The 19,782-nt window shown below is 45.0% G+C and overlaps 1 protein-coding gene across 1 annotated transcript in view; it reads left to right on the top strand.

Moving 5' to 3' along the window:
- Window positions 1-15,837: 15,837 nt before the first annotated feature.
- Window positions 15,838-19,782, top strand: part of LOC119387463 (potassium voltage-gated channel subfamily H member 8) — a gene marked incomplete at its 3' end in the record, with an annotated part of 61,392 nt that continues 57,447 nt past the window's right edge. Inside the window, 1 exon segment of the mRNA XM_037654856.2 lies at window positions 15,838-16,109. Coding sequence (XP_037510784.1) covers window positions 16,034-16,109 — 76 coding nt within the window.

Genomic DNA, 19,782 nt, shown 5'->3' on the forward strand with positions numbered 1-19,782 from the left:
CAGCAAATAGACACGTGTTGCGACAGGCATGACCTCTACCTCATTCTTACTTTGCCATTTTCCTCCTATCCCTTTATCGCGCATATCGCGATCTGTCGATGTTGTATTTCGATACCACATTGCGAAAGCAGCGCTCTCCGAAAGCGAGATCCCGGGAAAGCAGACAGGCGGTCTATACAGACCGTTACGGCTGACCGGCGAAGAAAGTAAAGCGTCGATCTTGTTCTCCTCTCTTTGCGAGACGACCGCGTTGCTTTCCTTTGGAGAAATGGTACAACACGGGTTCGCTCTTCTGCTTATCTCTCTACACACGAAACTTTCACGCAGAAAGAAGCTGTGTGTGCGTTTGTCTGCACGCGCCTAGCTCTGTGTGTGCGAGCCCGACGGCTGCTGCGAATGCCGAAATGATGTGCCCCGAGACGGTTACCAGAGGGATGGATTTCGTTCCCTCCATTTAGAAGCGCAACGTAAGAAAAGAGACCTGTGGCGGATCACCTTTTTAAGCCGGTATAGAACGCCACCCTTTGTGTCGGTGCCTCGGCTTACTCTCGGGCCCCCGAGGCACCGCGACAGCGTCGTCGTAATTAGTGTTTCCCTCGTGAACACTGGCCCGCCATTTGGAGTCATTAGACGCTGAGCGAATTCTGGAGGCGGGAGACAAATATATGTATACAAGGGCACCTAATACTCTTGCATCAGGAGCTGTTCCATTCGAAACGCGGGGATAGCTGCGTAAGGCTTCTTGCATTCAGGCAAAGATGTGCCTCTGTGTTGCCAACGAGTAGTGGGCTAACAGTTTTGTCATGCTGACTGCAGTTCTATTGGTTCTCCGTCGACAGGCCCTCCTGCTGTGTCTAAAACACATGTTTTATGCGTGGGAGAAAAACTACAGCTATCAAGGACTCCAAGGAATTGAACGTATTGCTTCTTCCTAATCAAGCTCTTGAGCAACAACGTTATCAAAAGGAGTTGCCCTGCTTGATTAAAGAAGGAAATCTAAGAGAGAAGGCTGCTGATGTTGGGCGAATCTGCTCAGGGTATGAAGTGATGAGTTCCTCAATACGCCAGAGGCAATAGCGCTGGCTCGCTCGCTCACTCACTCACTCACTCACTCACTCACTCACTCACTCACTCACTCACTCACTCACTCACTCACTCACTCACTCACTCACTCACTCACTCACTCACTCACTCACTCACTCACTCACTCACTCACTCACTCACTCACTCACTCACTCACTCACTCACTCACTCACTCACTCACTCACTCACTCACTCACTCACTCACTCACATCATTTCTGTCGCTCTCCAGTCAAACCTTCGCTCTTGTTACAAAAGAGTGGATCTCGCTGTAGCAAGATAACATATCGCCAAGACAGTAATCTGCTCGCAGTCGGTCGACTAAGTTATCAGCATCGAAATCACGTATTTTAATCTCTGCTGGCTTGCTTTAAACACAATAGTTGTTCGCAGCTTAAGCTATCTGCACCGAACCACGCGTCAGCTTTTAGTGAGAGTGTTCTGTTGTATGCGACCATAAAATGCGTGCCCCCGGCCAGACTAGTATAACCACACACCGCCATTTGCATATAAGCTGCTTTACAGCATGATAATGCTTGCAAACCACTATGACAGTTGACCTCTTTTCTTTTGAAAAAACACGTAAGTGAATCATGTACACTGAACTAAAACATTGCTTCCATTCTTTCCTTGTGCTCTTTCTCATTCAGCAGCATTACTGTCTATCCTGTCGACAATCCCTTCGAAGCTATCTGCCCATTGTCCAGCCGACCGTACTTCGCAATTCAAGTTAACTTAAAATGGGCACGTTAACGTTATCACTTTACGTACTCTCTCCAGCACTTGCACTTGACTCGAAAAGCCACGTTTCTAAACCCAATTCCGCCTTTCTCTGTTATCGGCGGCGTACAGGGACACCAAAGATATTTCCGTACATACCCCACAACCCATCTCGTTGACGTACAACGCGTGACTATAGTGAAGGAAACACGCACGCTGTGAATCTGCATCTTTCCATTACCTGCCATCATTTCGCGCCCCACATATTAACCGGTTAGTAAAGGCTACTCCAGAATCGAACGAGCCTTTGTGGACGACAAATATTACCACCCTGCTCATTGTTAACGCTAAACGGGCACCGTTCATTCACTAAATAAGCTACTCTTTGTAATTCTTTAAACATAGAGACAGGTTGCCTTCGTAGCGATTTTACTTTACTAAATATGGAAATTTACGATTATGGTACCCAGCCATCGCATGCTCAAAATCTCCAACATATTTGTACATATTTTCGAGTTCTTTGCTGGGTTCTTTGCGTCTGGCCAACAGCTGCCCCTAACTGTGCATGCGTTTTTTCTAATAGAAGAGAGCGCTGGGCGAGTTCTTTAATCATCTTGGTCCTGGACACTTCTGGCATTTGCTACACAAGTGCGCCGGGCAGACCACATCGTCTGCTACGGACATGTCACCCCGATCCCCATTGCTCGATACGAAAAACTATTTTTTGTAAAGTGACCGTGGTGTGACAATGGTCCAGTTCACTACTCCACCGTCCGCAGGATGATGATGATGATAATTATGATGATGATGCAAGAATCCTTCTGTTTAATGGAGGCTGAAAAAAATGTTGACAATAGTTTTATGCAACGGCCACTAACATCCATTTCCGAATCTCATTTCTAGTGCACAAATTAATCAATCAAAACGTTATAATACGATGTCAATGGTTCGCGGAGCTCGGAAATCGGCTGGTCACTTGGATTCCAATGACATTCCAACAAAAGAGGCAAATATACAGAGCATTTCTGTCTCGCCTACGCGCCCCATACTGCTAATCCAATTCAAAGTTTAACTCGCACCGCCTATAGCCGAAGAACGGACTGCGCGACCTTTCGTGTAAGTTGCAAGAACTTGCAACGTTCTTGCAAGAACCTCAACTTTGACTGAGCTCTCGGTCGGTGAATTTGAAGTCGCGGGCGGGCTTCAATCAGGGAGGCGAGCAATCAAATGTCTCTGAATGAACGTATGCTCACATGCAGAGGGCATATTGCCGCCGTTATCCGGCAACGAAGCCTAAAAGAACGAGTGTACACCATGTGGTCATTGCCTCGGTTTTATTCAATTCGCCAACCACGCGCACAGCGATTACATATTAAAGCTCGTGCTTTATTGCGCGCCGTTAATGTAGGGCAACTCGGACCGTGCCAATATACTACACGCCTGCGCGATCACACACGGGCTTTCATTACTCCCTTCGCGGAAATTTTCATACAAGGATCCCAACGTTGTGTGCCACTTTGATGAACGCACTCGGCTTAATGTAGGGCATTTTCAGGGCTACTAGCAATGTTCAATGGGCATCGTATCTTTTCAAATCCGAACACGGAGAATGGTTCGTCAGTGACCTTTGACTTTAAATATAGCACAAATTCAGGCATTTTACTAGGCGGCAGCAGGCTCTTTCTTCTCAAGAACTTTCATTTCTTTTGTCTTTTTTTCTAGTTTTTCTTCGACTATATAAAACACCTTGGCGTTTCGCATGTATTCGATTAAGAGAAGCCGTCGCTTAAGTGTCTTCTAAATCAAATGGTAGGTCTTACGTCTTTTCTTTATTTTGAGCTGCCCAGGTTGCATTGCGCTTTTTATTAGTCTTGTATTTTTATCTACATTGTCGTCAGTGCAAGTTTTATATGATCAGTTTTCCCAATGGCAGCTCACATGAACGTTCTCGCTTGCGAAAGCTTTTGCATCACCTGACCTTTATTAGCCAACTTGCGAAAATAGAAATTGTATATTAAGCACCAACTCCTAATGGGTCATCCATGGTCATTTCTTTGTTTTCGTGGTGCACCCTCACTTGAAATTCTTAGAGTTTCTTAACCAAAGCCGGTGAGTTCGGCCACACTGTCTTCAGTTCCCGCTTGTATTTCTACGCTGTCGCTGTTTGTCTTCCTCAAAAAGCAAGCCTTGTAGTCCCTACACTTAAACATTGTCGCCTCCTGGCCGCCACCGAAATCATACAAGACCATGTTTCGTAGCGCTAAAAGCTTTGAGGTGGATTAGTGGTTACGGTGCTCGGAAGTTGTTGACCCGAAAAACGCGGGTTCGATCCCGGCCGCGGCAGACGCATTTCGATGGAGGCGAAGTGGTAGAAATCAGTGTGTAGTGCCATTTCAGTGCACCTTAAAGAACCCCGGTTGGTCCAAATCACCCGAAGCGACTTGACAACGGCCTCTCTCACAGCGTTAAACCCCATAGCCAAACCAACTGGAACTCCGAAGTACAGGACATAGAACATTGTAACCATATAATTTACTAGTTATAGATTAGTGTTTCATAACAATCCCTAATACAGTGAGCTGCAACATGCAGACTTACCAACAAAAAACATCGAGAACCACAGTGCAATTTTTGTGTCAAGTCAAATAGCAAAGAGAGAGAGAGAGAGAGAAACATTTTAATGAAAAGCTGGAGATGTTTACCTGGCTATTCGCCTGACATGATACTCCAGGTGCTGGGTGATATGATGTAATATATACACTGACAAACGCATAACACAACACATAACACACATAACACATACAGTCACACAAGTTTACAACGTTTCGATATACAACTCGGGAATAAAGCAAAAGAAATGTGCCTAGGATTCTGGGGATTTGCGGGGTTGCGAAGCATAGAGGGAAGCGTTTCTTAATGAGTCACCGACGCATGTCTAGCTGATGAGGCGCGTGCGTTTGTGGCGAAACTTGCGAGTGGTTAGACGAAGTGAAAGTCGTGACGTTGTACCATCAAGCGATGTGTGGTCGCACATGTGAGCAGATGTTTATCTGGTATCGAAACGGCGATTTAAGGTGGCCGCAGGTGCGTTACCATGCGATACGTTACGATACGTTCTGCGCAATGCGCTCAACAAGCTAGACGATAGACCGTTTTCCGAAGAGAAGATCCTCGGATCGTGGTCCTACGCATCACAGGCCAACAAAGCGACGTGAGCATTGCTACTATTTTTAAGATCGATTGGTTTAAGCGACCGATTGTAGGCATTCAATGGACAGGCGCGCGCATAAGTACCCTGAGAGTGCCTTTTTCCCTCTTCTTTCTTTCTTTTAATCCCTTCATCCCTTTCCCCCAGTGTAGGGTAGCAAACCGGACGCGCGTCTGGTTAACCTCCCTGCCTTTCATTCATTTCCTTCCTCCTTCCTCCTACGGTAAATTGTGTAAAATTGAGCTGTAGCTTTACTGATGAGGGCGACCAAGCAGCGGCCAAATAAACCCCAAGAAAGGGGGTATATAGAGGTATAGAGAGGAGTTGTGTTCGTTATCACCTTACAGTTTTTTTTTTTAGGATGTTCAGGAATAGTTTGTCGTTTTACTGCGTAGTTGCACAGATAACAGAACGACCAACCAGGTGGTTCAGATGTGGCTATACACGTATATAAAATGATTCGAGTGCTATATTTGTGAGCATTTTTGTGCGGTTGAACGAAGATCTGACTTTGCGAGGCATAGCAAGACCCAGCCTCTCGAGGCAAGTGAGACTTCGGAGAGGCGTCACAAAAGCTTGTGTAGGGGCTTCTAAAGAATGCTTCCCATTAAAAAAGAAAATCAAGTGAAAATAACTTTATTGCACTGAGGACCCCCGGGTGAACACCTCGCGAGAATAATTTATTCGCCTTGAGAAAAAAAAAAGAGGAAGACAATAATGTTTGGAGACTTGGGTAACGTGTGGTCCTTTGGATATCTTTGTTGTAGACAGCGTACACTTCGAATGACCTTAACGCGCAGCCTTTGCGTAACCGTTGCACAGCAGTTCACGTTGCGCAAACAGTTCATGTAAATGGTTTATAGGAAAGAGCACAGGCTCATGCCGGTCGGGCTGCATGACACGCTAAGCGTGAAACCTTGAGCAGCTCTGCATCACGTCGTTGCCCAGACAGCAAGGAGCGCAAGGGCGGCTAGCCTTGCGTGCGGCGTCGTGGGCAATAAAGCATTACTTCAGAAGTCTTCGTTGCATCTGTTTACTGCTACACTCGTCGCCGCAATCCTTCAACTTGATCGCTTTGTTTCCCGAGAAACTAGTTCATAAACTAAGCCACGAGTTGCACGCTTCGCAGGGGCGGCTGTAAATCAGGCAGGCTCTGCGCGCTGCTCGGCGAATGTTTAGTCCATTTTCAGGTCGCTGACACGCAACTATTCATGTTGGCAAAATGCTAAGAATGTTACATGAGGCCCGAAAGCGTTCCAAGTTGCGGCTAAGCAACGTCACGCGCGCGCGACGCCTTCTCTTTCATAGCACGTCCTTTTTCGCATAACAAATTACGGCCGCGGTTTCTTCTCCTTTGCGCGTATTTTGCGTGACCGCATGCGCGTGCTACAAATATTAGGTGGAATGGTTCCGTTTAACCTTTAGAACCTACGGGTGTGTTGCATAAAAGCCTGTAAACGTCACTTTTCTGATCATGCAACCTCTATAGCACTTTGTGGGAAGAGAAACGTTTTGAACGTGGTTGTTAAGATAAGATTAGTATCGAGGTGGTCACCTACATTGCCAACTTCTTAGAGGGCATTCTATCAATAGTTAACGAAGCCAACAACAATGCTTCGCTGAGTACGGTAGTCACGTTAAGGCTACCTGCGGTAACTACGTCAGCAACTGCACTGCGTAAAAAAAAAGAACCCAGTTCGCCAGAAGCAAGTAGAATGAACAAACTGCGGTTATTGTGAAATGTTCTGAAGAATAGTCGCAGATTCATGCATGAGAAACCCGACAGGTTGCAAAGGTACGTCGCCAATTCACGGTGTAGGTAAAAAATGCTTTGCTTCGTGTTTCTTTGTAAAGGCTCATCTCAACGGCACGTGTGTTTCATACAAGTAGAATATATCTTGTGCAATATTTTTCGATGCCAGTGCGGAAAAATCGGTGCAGCTAAGATAATTGATTATCATCAGAGATATAGTACATTACAGCAATATCACACAAAAAAACAGCCGGCCAGGCAACGTAATTGCGTCTGCTAATGGAACGTCCACGCAGATTATGAATATTTTGCATTGATGTATGCCAGTGTAAAAATGCTAACAGATTGGCTGCTTAAAAACACTTATTGCTGCGAACGATGGTATGCGGTATTAGAAGCCTGGGGTTTCTTCCCACACCTCCGAGTTATTTTGCCGTACACCTAAATACTTTCAATTTTGCGTTTTATTTTAACAAAATCATGCTATTTCCGAAACGCTTAAGCAAGAGTGCACTATGGTCCAACGGCATACCAAAATTCTTACCTGCTTCGTGCAAGTGGGAATGTTTCTTCATAAACGCTCATGCAAACACAATATTCCGGTTTCAATGACCCTTTATTCTTGTTTTACCGATATAAAGCAAAAAGCATTCCTAACTGCAAGCCTGCGAAATTGCGCCCACGTCCACATCGTCTCTCAAACAATGAGTGGGCTGCATTTGAATGGCGAGGTGTGCAAGTTAAATATATCCCCCGCACTTTGAATATACTGCAGTTGGGAAAGATGATGAGTTTCCTTGAATAGCTTTACATACAGTTTGCTCAGCCGACGCGGATATATTCCCTGCGGGTAACGCAACTACAGTCGTACATTTCGCAGTAACGCCCCAGAATCGCCAACAAAAATAACAACTCTTATTACCGTAGGAAAAAAAAGGGGAATTGTTTGAAGGGTTTTCGTCCACTTTAATTCCTTTCAACTTAGGCAAATATTGTTGCACTACAGATTAAAAAAAACAACAAATATCGTCTCCTATGCTTTCCTTGTCTTAAATTTTTGTTGCTTTCAATAGTTCTTGCTGATTACCGGTTGCATATGGCTCGAGGTATTTCAGATCACGTAGAATAGGGCGTGCTACGCGAGGCGTGTTAGAACACAGGGTCGTAAATTGTTGACTTTTTTTATTTATTTGTTCCTGGCACCTACCCGAATGTTCTCAGGTAACATGTTTTCTTTATTTGCCATTCTCAGTAACGATCTTCGCGTGATTAGTTTCTCGTATATTTACGCGAGTAGTATTGTAATTTCCTTCGCTGCCAGGTGTGTGCTTTTAATGACTCGAGCACAGTTCTGCTTTCGTTTGTAATTTCAGTGGTAATTTAAGGGCTGCAGCGTATTGCGTAGTCCGATCATCTCCCGATGCTGCTGTATTTATATGGGCGCGAAAAGACTAGCCTCGCCTATCTATCTATCTATCTATCTATCGATCTATCTATCTATTTCTACTCTATCTATCTATCTATCTATCTTATATCTATCTATCTATCTATCTATCTCTATCTATCTATCTATCTATCTATCTATCTATCTATCTATCTATCTATCTATCTATCTATCTATCTATCTATCTATCTATCTATCTATCTATCTATCTATCTATCTATCTATCTATCTATCTATCTATCTATCTATCTATCTATCTATCTACCTATCTATCTATCTATCTATCTATCTATCTATCTATCTATCTATCTATCTATCTATCTATCTATCTATAATTTTGAACACATGAAAAGGAATGAGGTTTTATCAACTACTCTGAGCGCCAAAATTGCCCTCAGACGAACCTTGCCACGGACATTAAAAACTTGGTTTTCCGGGTTAAATTGACGCGGTTCATTCTCTTCAAGTGCTTCCCACTTACCTCCCACGAGAAACGTGGCGCGCTATCACAGCCAAGCTGCACACATGGCAGCAGCTGCAGCTTTATTCTGTGAATTCAACGACCTCGAAAGCCGCGTGCGGTTTATTGTTTAGCGTTGTGCAGATGTAGGCGGCTTTAATTGAAGCACCGCTTCAAACAACACAGAGAATCCACACAGTTGCACCACTTCGCGCTCTCTGTGATCGTCAATAAATCATTTCATTTCGATTCGGCCTCAGTTCGGAGCTCCATCCGCCAGACTCCCAAATGGGACGCGCATTTATAGCATCGTACATTACTGGAAAGCGGCCGAAGTCCTTCGAATGTCAGGCGCTGCAGTTCGCATTAATAGCGCTTCCTTTTTATGCCCCGAAGGCCGTGTGCAGAACGAAACGATCTTTGATTCTAAAAATGGACGACGACAGAACCTTTTTTTAGACGCCCCCCAAAAACGGTGCAGGGAAACCTTCGAATTGCTTCGCAAATTGATGCCTTCCTCACACGAATTCTTGGACTGGTTTGTTTGGCTTAGTATGTATTCTTCGGCGCAGCCAAAGCTCCATATGAACATGCTTGTTTTGTTGTTTTTTTTCAGTGGGCCAACGTACTTGGTAGGAGAAGATCCACAACTTGACGGTTATCTTAATTTCATTGGCGAAAGTTATCAAGCGGCCTTCCTCAGGGCTTAACAGAAGCCCTCACGAAGACCGGCGCACCGTTCGAAACCATTGACAAATAACATTAAGATAACTCCGCGAAGTTGCCGCTCAACGCCTGCATATTATATATATATATACATTTATATATATATATATATATATATATATATATATATATATATATATATATATATATATATATATATATATATATATATTATATATATTAGCTTCTAAACTGCTGCCGTCCATTTCTGAAGGATGATCTTGGTGTTTCTGGCTTTCCCTCAGCATTACCCATGATGCGGTAATGCACGCTTTACAGGAAAGAAGACTGCTGAGCATTGTTTTGTTGGAATGCTAAGATCTGTTTGAAAAATTAGAACACCACGAACCTCAAGGGACACATCGTGTGACCGGTCATCTCGTAGTAGTGTTGCACCAGCAGCGAGTGTGTCAATGAGTGCTTACCCGCGATTCGTGCAACCCGCGAAACACGCAATTTTTTCACGCCTTGAGTACAACCGTGAGCAATATGTGAGGGAACACTGAAATTCCTTTTTAAAGATTATAGCGGCTAACCGTGGTTTACAGGCGTAAAAGAGTCCACAATTCTAAATGCTCACGCCGAAACGTATCTTTAACAATTCATTACGTCACCTTCATATGGGTACATTACAAGTAATCGTTTATTTAGCACCTATTCGGCGTTCCTCTTATATTGCTTACGACTGTTCGTACCCTACATCAGTGTTTGCCGGTGCATGGTTACGTGTACAATATATCGGCTTAAAAAGTGTTTAGGTGTTTACACTTTTAACTACAGGTGATTTCAAGATTTGCCTCTTCCGTGAAATGGCTTTTATGAGAATAATGCAGCTTCATGCAGCTTCGTGCACGCGAGACGGTTTGGCGGAAATTCCTGTGTGGGTGTTTTCTTTTTTTTTTTTTTTTTACATGAATGACCGGTCTCTATGACGATCACTTCTACCAAATGCTTAAATCAGGTACACTAGTGTTCTGTGCTCTTCATCTTCGACTGCGGCGCTTCTTCCCTTCGTTTCTTTCCAGAGAAATATCCGCCTCTGTCCTTTGAGACACGCTCTGCGTGGCTTCAAGTGGTCTTAACGAGCGCACATTTCTTACGATCGTCCCGGCTTTCGCGGCTTTAAGGGCTTGCCTGTGTTCACTTGAGAAAACAACTCTTAGCTCGGTAACCCCGCTCACTTCCCACTTTTAAAGTAGTTACACTCGAACAGCACTGCACCCTTTTCGGGGCCATGCTTGAGCCCCAGCAAGTCTTTGGCGTTAAGAAGACATGAAAACGACGCCATCTTAACGTGACGATGTTCTGTGCAGTAGAAGCTAACCTGCGTCAGCAAAAGCCAGTGTCGCTTCCTTAAATACCAATGTTCCATATGTCTTCAAGCTAAGCCTCTGGTCGAAGAAGCACCCACATTTTTGAATCTCTCTCTCTCTCTCTCTCTCTCTCTCTCTCTCTCTCTCTCTCTCTCTCTCTCTCTCTCTCTCTCTCTCTCTCTTGTTTTTATTATAAAGGTCTTTAAAAAGTTCATGAAAACGAACCCTGTGTAGTCCATGCAAAGCATGTCATGTGGGAGCAGAGACGTTTATTAGCGTTAGGTCCTTCCCATTCATTTTCTTTTAATTTTTGATATAATAATGCAGCATAATGCAACAGTTCTGTCCTGTCTTTATTTCCACTTGATTCTTCCCGTCCTCATCGAATTGTTCAAACGCTGATCCGGCTATGATGCGCCTTGTGTAAGACAGTCAACATGGCAGAAGATAAATATTATCTGTAGTAGAAAAAGAAATACTTATTGCTGTGTTTTAGGTTTTGTTATTCGCATTGCTAAGTTTTCATTTTTTACCTTTTTTTCATTTAACAGCGGAGCTGTAAGCTTGAGTTCTGTCCGTGGCCGGCGACCGCTCAAAACTCGGCGCAGCTGTGCAAAGCGAAGTGGAATCATAGCATAGCTATGTATAGTATAGTATAGTATAGTATAGTATAGTATAGTATAGTATAGTATAGTATAGTATAGTATAGTATAGTATAGCAAGGGGTGGGAAAAGAAACTGAGGGTGAGGAGGGTGGAAAGGAGGAGGGGGAGAGTGTAAAGCATAGTATAGCCGTGTATAGTATGAGCAGGCGGTGGGAAATGGAAGTGAGGGGAGAGAGTAAAGTATAACACAGCCACGTATAGTATAGCAAGCGCACACCGCGGTGATCAGCAACATAACTCCAAGAAAGACGGAATAAAAAGCATGATTAATCCGTTCAAGAACAACGACAATCGTGGCGGAGAAATAGAGCTCGCGCACAGTTTTTTCAGGGTGTCTTGTTATCGCAACGTTGTCCTCTCGAATGAATCTCCTCACACCTCGTTTGGGCTACACATGCAACAACCATTTTTTTTATTGCAGCCAAGGTGGGAACAGAGTCTGATAATTCAATCTTTATTTTTATTTGGATCCGTGTCTTTTTAATCGCACTAAACTCAGCGCTCTTGCTTCCCGCTGTCAAACAATGCACTGCAGCTTAGGGGGGCCCATAAAATGTTCCGCTCTGCCAACATTTGCGAAACTGCCACGATTAAGTTGTTGCAACGCGAACAGGGGGATGGCAATGTAAAACATAGCTGTTAGTGCATATTTAAGAGCGACGCAAGCCCTATCGTTACTCTTGGTCGTCCACGCAGAGCCTTTTTCGACTAATGGCTTACAAGACGTGGCACGTTTTGTCTAGGTGACTTCGCGAGATGCTGCAACCTGCTGCCTCGGCAACGCAAACAATAAAGTTAGGTGGCGTTTTAGACCGGTTTCGATGTATGCGGAGGAGCGGCAGAATGTTTAACGTGGCGGGTAAGATTGAAAGCGTGGTGTTTGTACAGTGTGGCTCATTGTTAAAAAGAGCACACGAGACAGTGTTACTTTCTATCAAGTCTACAACTTGACCCGCTTTGAAGAAGTGGACTTGTCCGTAACGCTCGCATTTTTCAATTCGTCTGCGCAGCGCGCAGACGTTACTTCAGATGGCAGTTGATGTGGGGCGCCCGGCTTGCTCCAAGCTGGCTATTGACGGATGTTTATTACAGTCGGGTACAACTTCAGAAGTCCGGAGAGGCCCCGCCCAGAAGACCGAAGCGCGGCAGCCGATCGTTTCCGCGACTAAAGAAATAGTCCCGCTCAGGCACTCGGCAATGTTCTCCGAAGGCGTGGTCACCACTGCAGCAGTCCAGCTCATGACGTCGATCTGGAGTGTGCACCCATTTGTGCAGGCGTGTGTGCATCCGCTTTTGAGGAGGAAATGCCGCAGACTTCTAAATTTGTATCCGACTATAGTTTTCCAGCGAGCTGGATGTCTTTAATGAAGGCTTTAAACCAAATGAAAAAAACCTGTATGTCTTTTTGTCATTCTCTAAAGAAGACACCCTGTTGCAACCTTCTCGTCCCGCGATACACAACTTCGACGCTGTTTTCATGGCAGGAGCTTGTATCGAGGAGTATAACTGTAGAGGTGTAGCGTGTTTCGTACTGCTTCACTCTTACTGGGAGCATGGGGTGATCTCCTATCAACAACCCTATCCCCAAAAAGAAACTAAATCCCCTGTAGAAGCCACACTTTATTACTCCCGGTAGACCACTGGGTCGTAAAAGGTGCACTGTGCCTGTTACGGTACAGGGAGGAACGACACGCACGCGATGCAACACGAGAGTAAATGGAAAAGAAGTAGAGAGGTGGCGTCAACGCAGAATAGCGCATTTTCTCGTATCACCGGGACAAGCGATGTCATCTCGGTAAAAGCCCTGAACGGCCCGGCCGCACCGTTCGGGAAGCTTCTGCGAGTCTTCGTGAGAGCACTGGATGGTGAGCTATAGCTTAGAAAACTAAAAGCCCAGCTGTTGATGCTGCCTGAGCCTCCCCTCTTGGTCCCCAATAGTCTCGTCTTTTTCTTTTCTACTTCGTTCTCGTTCACTGGTCCCGAGCTCGCGAACTTCTGCCAAGAGCATTGTATGTTACGTGCAAAAAAAAAGTCTGTCTATAACAATCGAGCGTGAGCACAAATACGGCGAACAACTCCGTCAGATGACATCGTCTTTTCCGGCTGAGGTTAAATATATAAAAGAATTCGGGGTAGGAGTGTGAACGGAGGCCGCCATTACGCTTGCGATTTAGCGACGTGGTCATTCTGCTTGTTAAAGATATTCACGGATGCGAGTATCAATATACAATGTTGGACTTCGTTACCGCGTTCCAAAATCGAAGCTGTCCTGAAGGCCGAGCGAGAGAGAAAGATAATTGTTTGATCACGGCGTGTGCCTGAATGCACACCGATATTAATGGGGTTGTTATAGAACACATGAAAGACAAACTTTTTCACTGGGTCGATTATGTTTCGGCTGATGTTTCATGGCTACGAAAAAAACAGGACATCGGTTCAGACTCCATCAACGTCTATCCGCGTCTGGTTCCCATCAATAGAAATGTGGCAATGCAAACTAAGCCCTGAACTAAAGCTGCTTGACTCATCAAGTTGTAAAAAAGGCCTCAGAGCATGCGAGCGTCATCTTAACATTGAGCCAGAGTTCGCAGTGTGTGTGTGTGTGTGTGTCGCGTAACCTCTGACTCAATTTTAAACAGTTTTACAACATGTTGTGAGCCAGCCTGGTGCCTGGCTCACACCTACAGCTTTTGTTCAAAGTCGTCAATTCTGTCTTCGTTGTTCTCATGCCTAACAGTAGCGAATTAGGATTTATGAATTAAGGTGTTAAAATTGTCGCTTGCGTGCCGGTACACTGCATTATCAGACAACACTCAACGCTGAAAAGGAAAGCTATCTTCTATTGTAAATTACCTATTTCGGATTACTGTTATCAAGAGTAGGATCCCACCCTATTTTCACTGAAACCTTAAGGACGCATAGTTAATTAAAAAATTTTAAAGTCAAGTTATTGCATTTATCTCGAGTAATGATAAAAGTCGTGCTGATTTAATAATTCATTTTCTTTTTTTTTGCCTGATCTAATGGTAACGTTGATCGAAGAATGATCGAGGCGAACAAACTTATAGCAACTATGGCACTGGCAGTCCCGCTGCTGACGCTATAGCATCAAGCCTGGCGTATTGGTTATTTATATATTGTATGTGACGTTCACATGCAACTTAAAAATATCCTCGAGTCCGGTGTCATTGTTCTGAAGAAACCTGGTCTTTTGACAGAGCTTTGGTATAATACTGACGTTCCTGCGTTTTTCTTGTTTATTTCGTGGAATCAACTTCTTTCACTCACTTATGGAACAGTACTGGGCTCGACTTCTTTTGTGTATGGAGTTTGTCAAATTACAATGTGTCTTCTCAAAATAACGCTTTCTTTTCTTTCTTGTTCTCCAAACAGGATTGGACGAAACGAGGCCACTGCTTTCTCAAGAGCTCTATCGTGGAAGTAGAGGAACAAGTGAAGATACTGACAGCGAACAGAGCACGGGAGAATGAAAACTCCAAAAAGCCACAACCTGCTTCATTATATGACGGTTTTCACGTAGCGCGGTGTGCTTCAGGAAAGTGGGAACCCTTTTTTTTATCTTCGTTACGCCCTGCCATGGACATGTCGCCGTCAACGTGAACAAAGACGTCATTCTACCACTTTATTCACTTCACGACGCTCCCGACTTCATTTTACTTCTTCCAGCACTTAATAGTGCGATCGCAGGGTCGTTACGTACCTCAAATAACGAACGCGCTCCCAACCAGCCGATGAACAAGCCGCCTTTTGTCTCTGGACATCCCGCTCAACAGTGGGAAATTCCGTAGCAGCCGCTTAGTTTGCAAGAAAGAAATCTGACCTTTCAGGCCTTGTCCGTCCCATTGCCTTTTTTTTCCACGACCACCACAAACACATTCCGCATATTCATATCACCGTTCGCTCGACTCTTCTTCCTGATCGAACGCAAGCTCGCCACTTATGCAAGATTTTTCGAACCACCGGAAAACGACCACCTCACCTGAGACCGTCTTAGAAGCCCGCCGCACTGCCTCTGCTATGTACGTTAGATTGTTCATCAAGATGACTCGCAAATCCCGCAATGACTGTCACTTCGACAGTTAAGTAACGGCAAGAAAGTCCACTGACACGCCTTCCCGTGTGGCTCGACCACAAAAACAGGCTTCGATGCCCGCAAGAGGTTTGCCCTTCCGCTCCTATCATGTACACTTTCATTCAATCAAGACGCGAACGCTAGTCTTTCACCAGGCTATACCAAGCACTCCATTCCCCTGCATTCAAGCCTTCAAACAGTAGGTTTCAAGTCCAAGTGACCTACTTACACCCAGAATGCCTTCTAGACTCACTCAACACAAACCGCAAGAAGCCATAAGTCGGGCTTTGCTTTTTCATCGTATTTGATCAGAAGAGGACGTCGAAAAAAAGGAATCTTTAAGCTGACTCTTTTTCCACAATATCTTGTGTACTTATAATTAATCTGTTCGTGTTGTTCTGGGGAAGTAGCCTGCGGAAAGTGTGTCGCTCAGTGCAGAACAGCTTTGCGTGGTGCTTCTGGGTTACGGTCCCGCGAACATGACCTGAAGGGGGATACGTTCGTCAACCCCGACCCAGCCAGCCCTCCCTTGGTGGTGCGTGCTCGGCCGACACGTGACCTGGCGGAGCCATGCCTGCGCGAAAGGGCTTGCTCGCACCCCAGAACACATTCCTGGACACCATCGCAACCAGGTTTGATGGAACTCGTGAGTACTCGAACCTCATTTTTCACCTCTACTCCTTCTTTGGACGCATGTTTACTGTTTTGGGAAAATTAAAGCGCAAAAATAAACATAGGTCGAGAAACACTTTGTGTACGCCTATGCGTATATCTACTTTTACGCTTTAATTTACCCAAAAGCATGCACCATCTCACCCAATATCAAGTTTTGCGAAGTGTTTGTTGCTCTAATCGGCGTCAGTTTACTAGTTGTTTCGTTAACGTGCACAGCATGTCCCGTAGTGACCCGAGAAACAGCCAAATCAAGAAAGACAGGGAAGGCTAACATGGTTTTCTACACAGACGTAGCTTTAAGCCTCCTCAAATGCCTTCACGTAAGCCAAGTCCACCGAGACAGCTTTGTGCAAGCCTTCTGCCAATTCCCGCAGAATTACTGTCGCCTGTTGGTTTCAGTAACAGGTACCTGCAGTAGTTAACAACCGTATCGTTATCGGTTACTGCTTGCGCATGGAGAAGCTCGAAAAAAACGAGACATTATAGCGACGTGATAAAGCTGAGCGCATGAGACGCTCCGCAGTATTTGTCTTCCTGATTAGAGGTATTCGTACCAGCCTTACGGACCACCCCACTCCGCTATAATCAAAGGCATTTGCTCGTACGCACGCGCTCTTTACGGTCCACCTAGTCATGCCCACACGAAACTTTGTCGACAAACACAGCAAATAACAGAGCTGTCTTCCGCGTTATTCTGGGCTTGGCATTTCTGTTCACTTGTTTCGCTTTTATCGTTATTGTACGTTAACATAAAACCATGCAAACCAGTTCACGCTTCTAAATATTCAACCAACAACAAAACAGCAGGCGCGGCGCACGCGCACAAAAATCCATCGCGCCTCATGTTCGAAAGACGATAACTCGCCTGTTCGTGTTGTTAAAGAAAAAAAAAATAAAGGCTGAAACGCTCCGAGGAGGCAGCTTGCTTCCATAAACCCAACCCGCTTCCTCTCGAATACTCACGTCGCACTACCCTCAGCGGTCCCCTTTTGCGCATCCGTGCGCGCGCGTGTTTGCAGCAGCCATCGCGTTTCGGCAAGTACGCGACAGAAACGAAAGAACGAGAGAACGCGGGTTGCGACCCGAACACGAGGATGCGCGAAATCCCGCAGCGCAGTGCGGCACTCGACGCAGACTACCATTCATGATTTGATAGTGCTTGCCGAATGAGCCCCATCCCATCCTTATTCTTCTAGTTATTTCACTCTCATGGTTCGGCTCCGCGGTTACTACCTGTCCTAAGTAGACGTACTCCTTTACAACTTCCAGCGTCTCGCCACCTATCGCAAAGCGCTGTTCTCTGCCAAGATTGTTCCACATTACTTTAGTTTTATGCATATTAATTTTCAGACCTACTCTTCTACTTTCCGTATCCAGTTCAGTAATCATGAGCTGTAATTCGTCTCCCGCGTTACTCAAGGAAATACATCCAGCCAAAAACGGACGAACACAAGAAAACGGTGAAGGAGACAGGAAAGCGGCTAGCTCCTGTCTCCTTTCTGTTCTGTTCGCAGCTCACGGACTAACGGCCGCCTTAAACATCGCCACTGCTAAAACGCGGGAATCAGCGCTGACTCACGTTCTGTAGCGTGCACCATGCTCGAGCTCACCTATGGGTCCGGACCTTCGTACAGCTATGATTTTACTACACCTGTTTCAGAACACGATGTGAACAGCGAAGAACTTGTTCCCTTAATCACTCTGTCGTAATAGCCTTATTTTGATCATCAATATCTGCATAATTGCTTCCCGTTCCGTTTTCTGCAGAACAAACAAACTGAGTAGTCGACATGTTCTCCGTCTTCATCCCTTCGTATCTACCCATAAGAAAACAAAACACAAAATCCAAAAGGGAGGAATAAGGGAGACGCGAAGACCTTGGAGGAAGGCCGGAAGTAAGACAAGAAGCTTTTTTTTTTAAGTTTTCCAGCTTGGCCTTAATCGATGTTCTCCAGACCGGGCGATTTTTCTTTTTATAGAGCCTGCGCCACGTTAAATAACGGCATGCGGTACGAAACAAAAGCTCCCGCGCATTTAGCTGCATTTTTTTTTCAGAACTAATGGATTCACCGAACAGCAGGATGGCACACGAAAGATAGGGAAAAAAAATTTATTGGAAGGAAGGAAGCACATAGGAAACTCATCGATCAGGACTTGTTAATGCGAAAACCTTGCACTGTGTCACGTTTGGCATAGTTTTCGTGCTTATTTTTTTCCTTTTTTTCAGTCTGGTATAATACGACAGTTGTTTCAATTATATTTTTTTGTAATATCACTATTTTTCCACGTGTCCTCCTGTATATTTATGCTGGCTATATATTGCATATTGATTTGAGTTTTTTTTTTATTATACGACTTTATTTGCAATTACCTCCTAGGAGTCAGCAATATCGTTAATTAGCAGTTCTAATTACGCTTCTTCTGTATACTGGTGCAAACGATCTACAGTCGACAAATTAACATGTTTGTCACTAATGCGCACGTTCCTTATGTAGTAGCAGTGGTTTGAGATTAGGAAAAACGCTATATCTGCAACCGGTAAGGGGAGAAGTGAAAGAGCGGAAAGGAAAGGCCACCTTCTAGAGAAATGATTATCCACAACACCGTTCTCCAGGCTGGGGTACCTCTGTTTCTATTAGAAAAACCGGTGGGTGCCCGGCGGCACTGGGAATCGACCCCAGCACCTTTCGCATAGGAGGTGGAGGCTCTAACCATTGGACCACCGATGCGGTTTCCTTATGCACCCAGCACCCAATGCTAGATCAAGTAGCACAGCTGCGCTGTCCTCCGCCTCGCCTCTCCCCCCCTCCACCTCTTCCCCCTCGCAGCAACCTACGAACAAAAAAAAATAGCAAAGAAACTCTGGATTCCTTGACCAATTGCGCTGACTTGTTCACAAAATGCGGAGCACAATGCCTGCAACTCTGTCAGTGATGTACTATTCCGCGCTGTAGCAGACAAATAGCCTGTCATGTCGCTTTCCTTTTCATAAAATCATTTCTTTCGTCTAAATAGCGTAGTCGTACGGCCAGTCTCCACACTGACAGCGGTCGCTGTGGTTTGGCTATATATTACGCAACAAAAGCCGCTGAAGCCGTAGGAACCGAGAAATTGTCGATTTCTCTGTTACGTGCCCTTTTTGGCTGTTGCGTGTGCGCTGCAGTGGAAGATAGATTACGTTGCCACAGTGCTGTAGAAGAAGCCAAACGGTGGAGCACGTAAGGCAAGCCTGTGTATTCGCAACGCGCTGAACACTGCGCCTTCGGCTCGTATTACAATCTTGCATAACTGCGCACAGTGTTCGCAAGCGCCCATCATTCGTCCGGGTTTCATATATTCTTACAAGATAAATTACACCCAGCGTAGCAACATGGTAGCCCATTCGTCTTATTACAAGGTTAATATCAACTTCGGATAAGTCCTGCCACAACTGTCACGACTATTGCTTAACTTTAATGAAGTATAGCGTCTTTTCTATCCGTTTGAACATTTTGAATACTTGTTTATGCGCAGTGACGTTCAAAGGCTTTCTTGACCCCTTAGAGCATAAATTCCAGAAATTGATCGGCAACGTCTATGTTAGCACATAGGTCTACCGTCCACATCTAATACTACAAAAGTAGCTTCAATTTCAACGTGGAACG

The sequence above is a fragment of the Rhipicephalus sanguineus genome, chromosome 3 (genome assembly GCF_013339695.2).
Source record: "Rhipicephalus sanguineus isolate Rsan-2018 chromosome 3, BIME_Rsan_1.4, whole genome shotgun sequence".
NCBI classification, from domain to species: Eukaryota; Metazoa; Arthropoda; class Arachnida; order Ixodida; family Ixodidae; genus Rhipicephalus; species Rhipicephalus sanguineus.